General features: G+C 42.8%; 1 protein-coding gene across 1 annotated transcript in view; it reads right to left on the bottom strand.

Annotated features, from left to right (window-relative positions):
* tmtc2b (transmembrane O-mannosyltransferase targeting cadherins 2b) overlaps positions 1 to 12560 on the bottom strand; it is a 66374-nt gene extending 53814 nt beyond the window's left edge. Inside the window, exon 1 of the mRNA XM_076985850.1 lies at positions 12134 to 12560. Within this exon, the coding sequence (XP_076841965.1) occupies positions 12134 to 12216 (83 nt within the window). The 5' untranslated portion in view covers positions 12217 to 12560. The remainder of the gene's footprint in view (positions 1 to 12133) is intronic.
* Positions 12561 to 13280: the final 720 nt, after the last annotated feature.

Raw genomic sequence — 13280 nt, 5'->3', positions numbered from 1 at the left:
ATGTGAAAACTACAATACATTAAGTTCAAACTTGCCTTGTACAGGAAAAGTAGATCCATGGTATAATCAAGTTATTAAAGATGACAATATAAATATATGGTAATCAATATTGTTTTAGATGTCAACCATGTCAACCATATCAACTATCCTTCACTACACAATAAATGATGTTTAGGGCTAGATGTTTAGCTACTGACTCAATGTTGGAAACGAATATGTAACTTTTCATACAATTTAACAATGAAATGAATCTTATTACTTACTTTTTAAATAATCAAGTGTAAAAATACAATATTTTATTTATTATTTCCTTTGTTTATAACACGAGACCCCAGTGAACACTTACTAAATCCAGAATAAAAACAGATCTCATGTCCTTGCCATCACACATGCATTAAAGGTTTTTACTGCTTTTCTCTAGATTGGCTATAAATGTTGATCTATTCAGATACTTACAGACTCCACTAGACTAGCCCCACATAGCAGACTGGGCTGCAGTCCCCAGCCCCCTCAGAGAGGGTTAGGGTTAGGGTTAGCAGACTGGGCGGTAGTCTCCAGCCCCATCAGAGAGGGTTAGAATTAGGGTTAGCAGACTGGGCGGTAATCCCCAGGCCTGTTCTGACCAGCCGAGAAGATATTTTTCCTCATCAATAGGGTAAACCTAGGTTAACCCTGGGTTAGGATTAGTTATGGGTAACCCTAACTTTAAAGCTAACCCTATTAATAATATCTGTAAACAGCGTATGCCGACTGGAATCATTCGGCTCCAATCAGGACATGGACAATGATTCTGCTCATTTTATCATCTCAGCCACATCCTCATATACTTATACAGTCTCATACACTTTATACATCCTCAGTATCTAATGATCTATTTCTAGGTACTAATCCATCTTGTGCCAAACACACAAGTGTCAATTCCTAAAACGGCAAACATCCCTGGTTATGTTAATAGAATATTTAATGAATGTACAAATATAAAAAAACGTTTATTACCTGTGACATGTGAAGACATTTGAAAGCAGACAGGGGGTCATTGAAGAACATAAGCATCACACACAGAACATAAAAAGCAAAGGAAAAGCTAACAATTAAGAAAAATACCTGTGCAATCACGTAGGGAACAAAACTGCATACATTTAGCACATGCAAATAATTCACTCTGAGACTGGTCATCTTTGCCAATGTAAACTGGCAATATGAACTGGATGCTAATCTGTAATCACTCCTAATTACCAGCCTGTTCTTGAAATGGCTGTTAGTGTGTTGAATAAACAGGGTTGACTCCCTATCAGCTGCTGCACAGACCTGCACGGGAACAAATGCTCCCGATTCAGACTCACTGCTATGCATTCACCGCTACCAATTAAGACGTGAAGGATGGCGTCTTAAAGCTCAGAGACGTTACTGCAGGCAGCTCTGGTAATGACCAGTACAAGATGAACATTAAAAATGCTTCAAAACAAAGACAAAACAAACAATCCATGCACCACTGAGCAAAGGTCATGTTAGCGTCTTTCGAAACTGCACAAATAAAGCAGACGACAGTAACACACACTCTTGCAGCAGACGCTCCGCATTTCGAAAGAAATCCAAACAGTTATAAAAACAAAAACAAACATCTCTCCATATTCCTTCAGCAGATAAGGACCAGTAATGGGAGTGACTAGACTAGACCACTGACTAGACTCCAAATAAACCCTATTCAAGACAGCGAAAACACAATCTGTGGACAGAGTTGTTTACATTGCGCTAGGCTGCAGGCTAAACGCTGAGCCCAATACAAGGTAGAGACAGTGATGAGCAGCTGAGATTTTCAACATTTAACCCTTTCTGTGCTGCCCAGAAAATCCACACTAACATTCCCAGTGCCCTCTTCAGCTACCAGTACCACTATACGAGACCTAGTACTGGTACTTGTATACGTTCACTACTCAAAGGTACAAAAGAACTAACAAATTGGAAGGAAGACCCACAAGCACTCCAATTCACTAGAACACGTGTAACTAGGGTTAGGGTTAGCTGTATGTCTGACAAGCTATACTGGTGTTGGGGTGTAGAAATAAAGTGCTTGATTTATGTATGTACTGGTTTGAACTGGGTTGCAGGAATTAAGGGTTGAGTTCTGCAGAAATAATGTGCTTGGTTTATGCATGTAATCAGATTTCGTGCCATTTGAGGCCAACACGATTTGCAACAACAGCTCACACGGTGGAGTATTCCTTTAAGCACTAGACCATGGAATTTGCACATGCTACTCAAAAATGTGTCCAGTGACCTAATGTTAAATTTAATATAGCTTGTTCAGCATCAGTAACAGTATTGGAGTTCTTCCTTCAAGTCTGATATTATTTCGGTTACATTTTAAAGGACTGTTGGTGAAGTCCTCTGACAGTAACCAGGGAATTTGTAAGACCTTCATGGAAAGGTCTTGTCAGATCATGTTTGGCTTCCACAGCTGGAGCTGCTTAGGCCGGGTCTTTATACATTCACTTCCTCTCCCCAAACCACCACTGCAGAGGGAGTCAGCTCTCCACAAGGACCATTATTCAGCCTGGTTTTCCAAACCAATACTGGTCTATGAAGGTCTGATACATACCTATAAATACCTGTAAATGCTACACTTATAAGTCTCAGTCTTCTACATCCTACACCGACCACATATCAAACTTATTTAAAATAAGTCCTTCTACTTTAAGTTAGATTTCAGGCATGGTTAAATTGCACTGGCCAATTACTTTACATTGCATTTCACAAGTCCTAACCATTCACTAGTCCTGACCATTCTCTGGTCCTAACTATGCACCGGACCTGACATAGCCTCTACACAGGCACTTCTTAATCTGAAATGCCAATCAATGACTCCTCAATGCCACTCCATGACTACTGATTGCTGCCAGACGCCATTTCAATCAAAAAGTGTGAGCCCACACAGCATTCATAACTGCACACCAGACCCTCAGAGTGTCAAGGCCAAAAATAAGGTAGGAGGGGCAGCTCTGACAATGACAAATGCAGCCTCAAGTGAAGGCGGGGCCTGGTGTGAGAGGCATGGTAATTTACAAATGAGACAATCTAATTCTGAGGTCTTTGTGCTTTTCCCTAAGGGAATCTCAATGCTGGTCCTTAAAGACGCGAGTGCCTTTTTCCTCTCGGAGCAGAAAGCTGGCACTTCCACCAAGATGACATCAGCTGGGGAAGCCCAGGATGTCTCAGGGACAAGCTGAAGAATTCAAGGTCACCACATTCTGCTTGGAAAGTGCACCGCATTCTCTTAAGGTCTCGAAGCCTGTGCATCACTATGCAACAGTGATGGAAACTCGTCCTCTCAGTCCTAAAAGATTACAATGTACCTTTTCTTGATAAAGACTCCTCCCTTTTCTGGATAAGTGCCAACAGCAACTAAATGCGAGACGTGATTACATTTCCTCAAAAGCTTGTGACTGCTAGCGATCTCACTCTCACACGTCAAGCCATTACCATGCAATTAAATGCACATTTAGCAGACAAACACTTGAGAGAAGGGGGCCTAGTGCTCACCAATTTATCCGTTCTTACTGACATCCAGTATCAATCACAGCCCCATATCCACACCACAACCCCACACTGCCCACAAAGCAAAGAAGAAACGGATCATTTCCCATATCCTTACATCTAGGGTTAGGGTAACATTCACGCCATCACAAGGACAAATAATGTACATTTACATTTACGGCCTTTATCAGACGCTTTTATCCGGCACTTATGTTATCATACTGGAAAACATCTACAGAGAACTGCTGGTCCATGGGTAAATCTAAATCTCATCACCAAATGTTTATTAATAAAAAAGAAAAGCTAATTATTAATTTCTTCACATAACCGGAGTGTGTGCTGTGTGGGCCACAACCTAATGCTTTTTTGATGTTTATTAAATAATTTTAAAAATAAATTTGAACAAGATTAGTCATTTTTGTGTGCAGACATCCTGCACTAACCCTAACCAGAGGTGTCAATTCCAGGTTCAGAAAGTAAAAGTCCTCACCAGGATTTTGCTCAAGCTTGCTAGATCTTCTAATTAGTGCAATCCAGGTAGAAATAGAGGAATCAACACAATCCAGGAAGCCTGAGCAAAATTCTGGTGAGCACTTTTACTTTCTGAACCTGGAATTGACACCTCTGACCCTAACTAAACTCTAACCTAACCTTGCACATGTCTGCTATAAACAAACATATAAACTTTGTCTCTAGAACCAACCATTTCAGAAGAATTTAGCCATTGATGATACATTACATCATTATCCCACAGGTGAGCCCAATGCAATGATTACTACACTTACTTTTCTGATATAATGTGAGTCCTCAGCAGTAATGTAAAAAATAATGATTAAATGATTGCCCACAGTTTGTGAATGCAGATTTGAACGTGAGAGCAAAACACACAGACTCCACACAGCTGGGCTCTGTTGCAGGACCTCGGCAGCTTCTCCCAAACAAAGGAGCCTTTGGAAACCTCCAAACTCTCCAAACGTTGAAGTGGAGCTAGGCTGGCATGTCTGCCAAGATCAAACCAGCCAATCAAGGACAGTGTCGGGGGACTCTCGTTACAGACCAATGAAAGGAAGGCTCAGATTGCCCTGGGGAGGGGCTTCAAGAGGAACTCTGAAGGTCTTCAGTTACTTTTTGTTTTAAAACAATTCCCTCTCTGATGAGGGAGGGTAGACCAGCCACAAAGACATCAATCTTTTCTTGCTGTGAATCTGCTTCATTTGAACTGGCTCTAATTAGACCAAATGACATATTGTCAACGTGTAACACTACGACTGGTGGACAATGATTGGTCCAGCTAACCCAGCTAAACATTCAAGATTATGATAAGATGTATGTGCCATCTACTTCGTTATGGATTTTCAGATATATCAGAGTGCATGGGTACATATTAAGAACAGAAATCCCAAATGGAGAAAGCTGACAAGTTTAATTTGTCAGTCAAAGCCGTCCTGACCAACTCTGCCACTTAAAATATCCCTCAGTCAGGATCTGTAAAGATAAGCAAAGACACCCAGAATGTGCAGTTCCTGAGGGATTGCTGCCCATCACTCACTGACCACGGTGTGCGGAACACATCCACAGACTGGATATACGAACGAAACACGATCCAGCAGAAGCTCTTCTGCAGCTGGAGCTCAGGGTTCAACGACCCGACGCTGGACCCGCTGCGTGTGAAGAGACTGTGGACAATGGCGTACAGCAGGGATACTGCACTAGCTGGGCTGGGGGAGGGGCAGAGGGAGGAAGGGGTGGGGGGAGGGGAGTGTGCTGGCTAAACCCGCTGAGGTTCTCCCACAAGCTCTTCTCACCCACTGCTGCCAGAGAGCACGAGGGGAGAAGATAAAGCAGGTATGGACAGAGAGGGGCGTCTGTCTGTAGAAGGCTCAGCTTCTGTTCCCCGTCCCACACTGCTGCTGAGTCTCTCACCGAAGCTCCTGCCAAGAAACCCAAGACACATGATGTCCCTCTACAGACGATGAGGTCATATTGCTGCGTGAAGGTGTTTCCCAGGCTGGTCTACTGTCATCATGTCTGCTTGTCTAGGTCAGGTAGGAGCTGGGTGTCTGGGGAACTTAAAGGTCAGTAAAGGCTGTCAGCAAGCACCATGGGAGCAAACCTGTGGGCTTTACACTTGCATTAGGCCTGTATTAGACATGTATAAGGCTTGTATTAGACATGTATCGTGCCTGTATCGTGCCTGTATGACTAAAGTGGTCTCCAGAAAACACAAAAAGTCTCCAAATAATAGTTTGACACCAACTAAAAGTTTACATTTACATTTATGGCATTTGGCAGACGCCCTTATCCAGAGCGACTTACATTTTTATCTCATTTTTATACAAGTGAGCAATTGAGGGTTAAGGGCCTTGCTCAGGGGCACCTCAGTCATAACCTCAGGTCTGGGAATCGAACCCTCCGGTCACAAGACCAGTTCCCTAACCACCAGGCCATGACTGCCCTAATGTGGGTTTAAGACCCACATTTAGTAATTCAGTTCAATAAATGATGCATCTACCTACTGTTATGTACATATCAATATACTATTATCATAGTATATACTATTATCAAAGTTATGCAACCCACACAACACACAGCACATATAGAGCACAGCAAGCTGGTCGAAACCCTTCTCTCATACAACAGGCCTGCATAGTTCATATGGTTAACTACCAGATTCAGAACATCATCCTCTATATTCACACTGATTTCAACACTGCTCCTCAACCAGCCAACTGATGGACACGGACACGGAGGTCCACAGAGACCCTGTGTATCGCACCACCCTGTGAATCACTGCTTCAGGCTGATGGTGTAGACAGTAAGACAGTACAGGCCTACACTCTGCACCACCTCTCCTTCTCCATCTCCATCTCCTCCCAGCCAATCACCAGACGACAGAACTCCCTTACCTGAGCTGTAGGATACAGGCGACAGAGGAGTGTTTTTGTTTAAAATGGCCTCTGTTGATGCCATTAAAGTGAAGAGCGGAACATTGGATGGGCTCCATAAGAGGACATTAGTCCTAAATCCCAAGTCTTGACTACAGCAATTAACCACCTACTGAAATGAAAGCGAATGACTTGAGCCCCTAATGATGGATCTGCATGCGGTAGCATCTTCCCCTGCTGAGACCCTCCACCGCATCTGCTTTAAAAGCTCTCAGTTGCCAAGCCAATAAAATCAATCTGTCTGTAGTGCCAACCTTTAGTTTTTATTATAATAATAATAATAATAATTATTATTATTCATTGATAGCTTTTAAATAAACAATTTATTTGGGATTATAATCCTGGTGAGCCACAGATCTTATTGCTAAGCTCCAGTTCTACCTCACGCACTTGCCCGAGTGGCGGAGTGTAAAATTTGCAGCACAGAGATCTAAACAGGAGGATTCAGCTTCATTATTAGTTGCCACTGTGATAAGCTTTGTGTGTCAGGAGGAGAGGAGACAGGGGGCCTGAAAATAATGAATTTGGACAGATAAGCTACTGGTTTTAATTAAATGCCATTTGCAGACACATAGCAGGACAGACGGGTACTGATACTCACCCAGTGCACTCAGCAAAGTTAATCACTTCTGCTGTTTGGTACGGTGCAGAAAGCCAACCACACATACGGCCTGCTGCTCACTGTACGGTGATGGGCATCTTGGCTATTCTATAGGCTTACCTCACAATATCACACAGATGGGTCTTAAATTATGCTCAGAAATGACATCTGTTCAACAGAATATGTGGTTCAATTTGATCACTATGTTTGCAAACTCATTTTTTCAAGAACACATTTGTTGTAAAACAACAATAATGCTTTTTTTCCATGAATTCTTCACACCAACAACGCACATGAAACAGGATGTAATGCACACAAAGGGCTGTCAAAAATATTCTTCCTTTCTAAAGAGAAAAGGCATAGTATACTGCTCCCTGCCATGACAATGAGTTAACTGCACTTGAATGGTCTCTACAGTCACCAGATCTCACCAGGGAACGGGAGATTTGCATCATGGATGTGCAGCTGACAAATCTGCAGCAACTGTGTGATGCTTTCATGTCAATATGGACCAGACTCTCTGAGGAATGTTTCCAGTTACCTTGTTGAATCTATGCCACGAAGGATTAAGGCAGTTCTGAAGGCAAAAGTGGGTCCAACCCGGTACTAGCAAGGTGTACCTAATAAAGTGGCTGGTGAGTGTATATGGACAAACTCTGAATGGCCCTTGCTCGGTGATGGTGTTGACCTGTGGTGAATGTTGAATGTGTTCTCAATCTAATTAGCCCACCAATTCTCAAACTCTTGAAGTGTTGAGTTAGGCATAGTGACCAGTAGAACGCAGCAGATTTGTAGAACATCTCACTCTCTGAGATCATACACATGCTCTCCACTCACTCAAATCCAGCTCTGCAATAGTTAATATGCAGTGTCTCTATTCTTGATCAGTGATATGGAAGTGACATGGAAATAAACAATTATAAATCTTTTCAGCTAGTACTGCATCACATGTCAATATACAGAAACCAAAACAACTTTTCAGTTTCATTGTTATGTGACACATATCTTGTTTCATCTCAAAAACAGAGATTAACATAACATGAGAATTTTTATAGCTACTGGAATGTTTCTCCCAACCAACCCTAACCCTAGAACTGACAGACGCACATCAGAAGCATTACACAACACAAAGGCTAGCACACTGCACATGTAACATGCAGAAAACAGTTTCCAGTGTCTGAATGTAATGATCCCACAGCCAACCAATAGCAGTCCAAGAATGCAGTCATTGGTAAAAAACTGAAAAATCCTTTCAGCTTGTTGTTCTGCGTCAAAGTGAAAATATAGAGGAAGTCCGTAAAAAATAACCCCAAAATGGTTTGCAAACATGACCATCTGGATGCAGCTGTCAGGGGATTAGAGGAGGCCTCAGAGGGTGTGTGTAGAGGAGGGTGTGTGTATGAGCCTGTGTCTCCCCTGTTCAGCTCACTCTGAAGGGAATAATTACAGGGCACTGCAGAGAGGGAGAGCAAGCGAGTGAGTGAGAGAGAGAGAGAGAGAGAGAGAGAGAGAGAGAGAGAGAGAGAGAGAGAGAACAGAGTGTTTCAGTTTCCGTTCTTGGTTCTGGAGTCAGAAGCTTCTCCAGATGCACCCTGGGAACCACAGCACCAGCCCCAGAACTTGTCTGCTTCCAGTCTGACCTACTCCTGCCGTGCCACAGGCAACACCACCACACTGTGAAGCTCAATTCAGACGATTCACCACTCGCTGTTCCAAGTTCAGTTCTGTTCACATAATACTTAAAATGGTAAAACCATATGACTATCTTAAGAAACACTGATGTGTCATGCAGGTATGCAAAGTGTGCACAAAGACACCAAGTACAATTAAAGTGATTTCATCCAGGGCCAACTAATGCCAAGTTCACTTCATGAACCACCCTTCAGACCAGCATCCTCCTTCAGCCGAGCTCCGAGAGCAGGCACGGGTCAGCCCTGATTTTTCGTTTAGCCACTGTCTATCTGAAGCTGGTGTGAGCAGAGGGTTATGGCAGCGGAGATGGGACACGTGAGTGAGTGCTCACACTCCCCGGCATAGCTGTCAGGCCCCAGGGTAATAGCAGACGCACTGCTCACAGCAAATACACTGCTCCTTAAATGAGAACACCAAATCTAAAGCAAGCTGAGAAGGTTAGGCTTACGGTTAGGGATCTGAGAGGGTTAGGGTTAGGGAGCTGAGAGGGTTAGGGAGCTGTGAGGGTTAGGGTTAGGGAGCTGAGAGGGTTAGGGAGCTGAGAGGGTTAGGGAGCTGTGAGGGTTAGGGTTAGAGAGCTGAGAGGGTTAGGGAGCTGTGAGGGTTATGGTTAGGGAGCTGTGAGGGTTAGGGTTAAAGAGCTGTGAGGGTTAGGGTTAGGGAGCTGAGAGGGTTAGGGAGCTGTGAGGGTTAGGGTTAGAGAGCTGAGAGGGTTAGGGAGCTGTGAGGGTTAGGGTTAGAGAGCTGAGAGGGTTAGGGAGCTAAGAGGGTTAGAGAGCTGAGAGGGTTAGCGAGCTGAGAGGGTTAGCGAGCTGAGAGGGTTAGAGAGCTGAGAGGGTTAGGGTTAGGGAGCTGTGAGGAGCTGAGAGGGTTAGGGTTAGAGAGCTGAGAGGGTTAGGGTTAGGGAGCTGAGAGGGTTAGGGTTAGGGAGCTGTGAGGAGCTGAGAGTGAGGGGACATCAACAGGGTATCATCACTTCACAAGACACTGTTGGCTAATTAGGGAGACATGACTGCATAATAAGGATTTATGGTTTAGTAACAGTGAATTGATGGAGTACAGTGGAGTAGATTACTGGCTCTGTAATAATGTAAAAGAAAATCCTACTATAAAAGGGAAGAAATCCTACTATAAAAGAAAGAAACATGAAAGATTCCTAATGTCTGTGCTTCGGCCATTGTCTGAATTGGTGTCTCCAAGAGAGTCTTCATGGACTCCAGCAAGAGTCTGCATCCTGTTTCAGACGTTAGACAGGTGGTGAGAACAGGTGGTGAGGGCAGGTGGGGAAACCGACTCATAAAGCCCTTTGAACTTCGTCCTCATAAAGGGATTTTGTATGCACACGTATAGTATGTACTGCATATCCTATAGTGTCTGTAGTGGTGGAAGTTCTAAACTCAAAAGATGTTGTAAAGGTGGCATATTGGTTAGGTTATATGTTCTATTCACATATGCAGTAACAAGCATGAAATAGCCACCTCTTACCATTCCACATCTGCACCCTCTCAGTAAAATATAATAAATAAAATCTCAGTAAAAGCATTTTACTAATTTTACTTTTAGAAGTGTGAGATTAGAACTCTGAAAAGTGGGTTTAGAACAGAGAAGTGGGATTTGAAACCAAATAGGTGGGATTAGTACACCAAAGCATGAGATTAGTACACCAAATTAGTATACTGAGGGGTGGGATCAGTACACCAAAGGGTGGGACCTGTACACCTAAGGGTGGGATTAGTACAACACAGTTGTACACCACACTTTGCTTTGTATTTTAATGTGTTTACCCTGATACTTGACAAGCCCAGTACTTCTGTAGTATAGGAGAGAAACCTGCAGGTGGTCCAGATAATGCACAACAAAGCACCACTTCACTAATTTCAAACTGTCAAAATATCTTTAAATAGCCGAATATGTTCTGAGCAGTGTGTTCTTAGTAACCTAATTCTCTGCAGCTAAGATGTATTTAGGTGCATATTCTCAAGAGTGATGACTCTGCAGTAAGGCTGTCTGCCCCACTCCAAACACAATCCTACTGTACACACGTCAGCACTACACACACACACACACACACACACACACACACACACTCACTCTCTCTCTCTCTCTCTCTCTCTCTCCTACTCTACACACTTCAGCACTACACACACTCCTCTACACTATCAATTCCTATACATTTGGTGAAACAAAAAAATATGTAGTTTTAATTTGTTTTAATATGTTATATTACTAAAGAGCTACGGTGATAATTATTGCACGTCTGGTTACGTCGACAAGTAGCAGTTCGGAAGCACGTAGATACAACTGAAAAATATAAAAATCTATTACACGTATATGCTACAGTCGATCTACCAAGCCTGAAACTGTTGACAAAGGGTTATTGAATACGATGATTTTATTACTGCTATATTTACGTTATTTAAGTGCCTCGTTATTTACGATTAGACAATTAAAACGCTTCATTCTTTAATAATGTTTCCTTCCTAATAAGGTTTCCTTCATGTGGAAAACCATAAATAATCCACTGGGCGCACGTGAGCAAAATAAACCAGCAGGTTGTTTCTGTCGCCACAGCCCACAGTCCGTGGAGCCCAAAGAAAATGTGACTTGAAGAGGGTGAATACACTTTAAACAGTTGGTAATTAAATAAAAAATTAGTAATTTTCTATACTTTGTGGAGTGAACCCCAGAGGAACATTTGCGCGCAGCCTGTGACAGCAGACACGTCCTTATCAAACAACAAAATGTCGGGTACGTGTGATAGCTACTGTTTAATAAAAACCTGTTAGGAGACTGGTACAGACTTAGTTCCATCTAAGCAGGTTTATACGAGAACAAATGTACACGAATCTCGAGCAAATGGGGGAAAATCGATTAAATTTCCCTCTCATTACATCTGGTTTGTTCGGTAACTCAAAATAAATATATTACGAACTAATAGCCTGGCGTGAAAATCTGTATGTCACGACGAGAGGACAGCGGTCAGAATTAAACTAACCTTACTTAAAATGGACCAGTTTCTGTGGTCTAAATTATTTATTTTCTGCAAATCATTCGGTGCATCAATGAACCCCGCGCGGACGCCTCAAACTTCCCCGCGCGCGACTCGTTCTGCGCCGTTTGCTTTCTGCGCGATCCGGTAAATATCGCCGCAATCGGCGGACAGAAGTCACGCTCGAGCCGCCATTGCCCGTGTTGCTGTCGTTAAGTGTGTTCACCAAGAGAAAGGTTAGTGTAAAAGCCCAGGGCACCACCGACTTGCTCTGCCACTGCAGGTTTATAGGTGATGCATCAAACATCCAGTGTACCGTACTGGTACCAGTATGACCACAAAGGGAGCGAACGGGCATCCGGGCGTGTGTACCTGTCATCGTAGCAGAAATCTGCGCCCAGCGTGTTGACATACAGGACCACTGCCACGGTGCCGCACAGCAAGGCTGCAATCATCTCTCAAAAAGAAACGCGATGAAAACAACGAAAGGACAGCGAGGTGATTTAAATCCTCTCTCTATTTTCTCTCTCCGTCTTCGTCAGGATGTCTCTGCCAAAACAGAAAATCCGAGAGCCCATTCTTGCAAAGAGTTGAAATGCACAGTCCGCCCATACTCTTAACCCATGTTGAGTAACAGTCTTTTGATCCGATGCGCCAAACGGGGATTTGCACAGTATTTACAGTAGGAGAGATCGCGTGTCGACGTGCTACCAGCAAGAATGTTTGGGTGTTGCATGGTGGATGCCGATTAAACGTGGAGATGTAGCCGCGTGTGGTTGGCGTCTGCAACGCGCATGTCCCGAGCCTCCCCCCGTGTCTCGTCCCAATTAAAGAAAGAAAGCCCCGATTTCACAAAACCAACGCAATTTACTGCGTGGAAGCAGCACACAGCCTGTTTACTGACTAATCTCAATGTATTGCGTATCTTAGTATATATCAGCTCTATTAATGTGTAAATATAGTCTATATCCGCACGGTTATTGCGTAAATATAGACTATATCCGCACTGTTAATGCGTAAATATAGACTATATCCGCACTGTTTATGTGTAAATATAGACTATATCCGCACTGTTAATGCGTAAATATAGACTATATCCGCACTGTTAATGTGTAAATATAGACTATATCCGCACTGTCTATGCGTAAATATAGATTATATCCGCACTGTTAATGTGTACGTCTAGACTGTATCAGCACTGTTAATGTGTAAAGACAGACTATCCGCACTGTTAATGTGTAAATATAGACTATATCCGCACTGTTAATGTGTAAATAGACTATAACAGCACTGTTAATGTGTAAATATAGACTGTATCAGCACAGTTAATGTGTAAATATAGACTATATCAATATTTCTTTTAAAATAAGAATGTTAAATAATCATGTATGTCTTATGATAGGTGAGGAATAGACTCCATGGTTCTTCTTATCTGATGAAGAATAAACATGGAGTTACTCCATAGTCCACACTGACATCAGACAGCTATTTTAGAGACAATATAAAAACAAAATTAACA

Source organism: Brachyhypopomus gauderio, chromosome 2 (genome assembly GCF_052324685.1).
Source record: "Brachyhypopomus gauderio isolate BG-103 chromosome 2, BGAUD_0.2, whole genome shotgun sequence".
NCBI lineage: Eukaryota > Metazoa > Chordata > Actinopteri > Gymnotiformes > Hypopomidae > Brachyhypopomus > Brachyhypopomus gauderio.
This window is presented reverse-complemented; position numbering and strand designations above follow the sequence as displayed.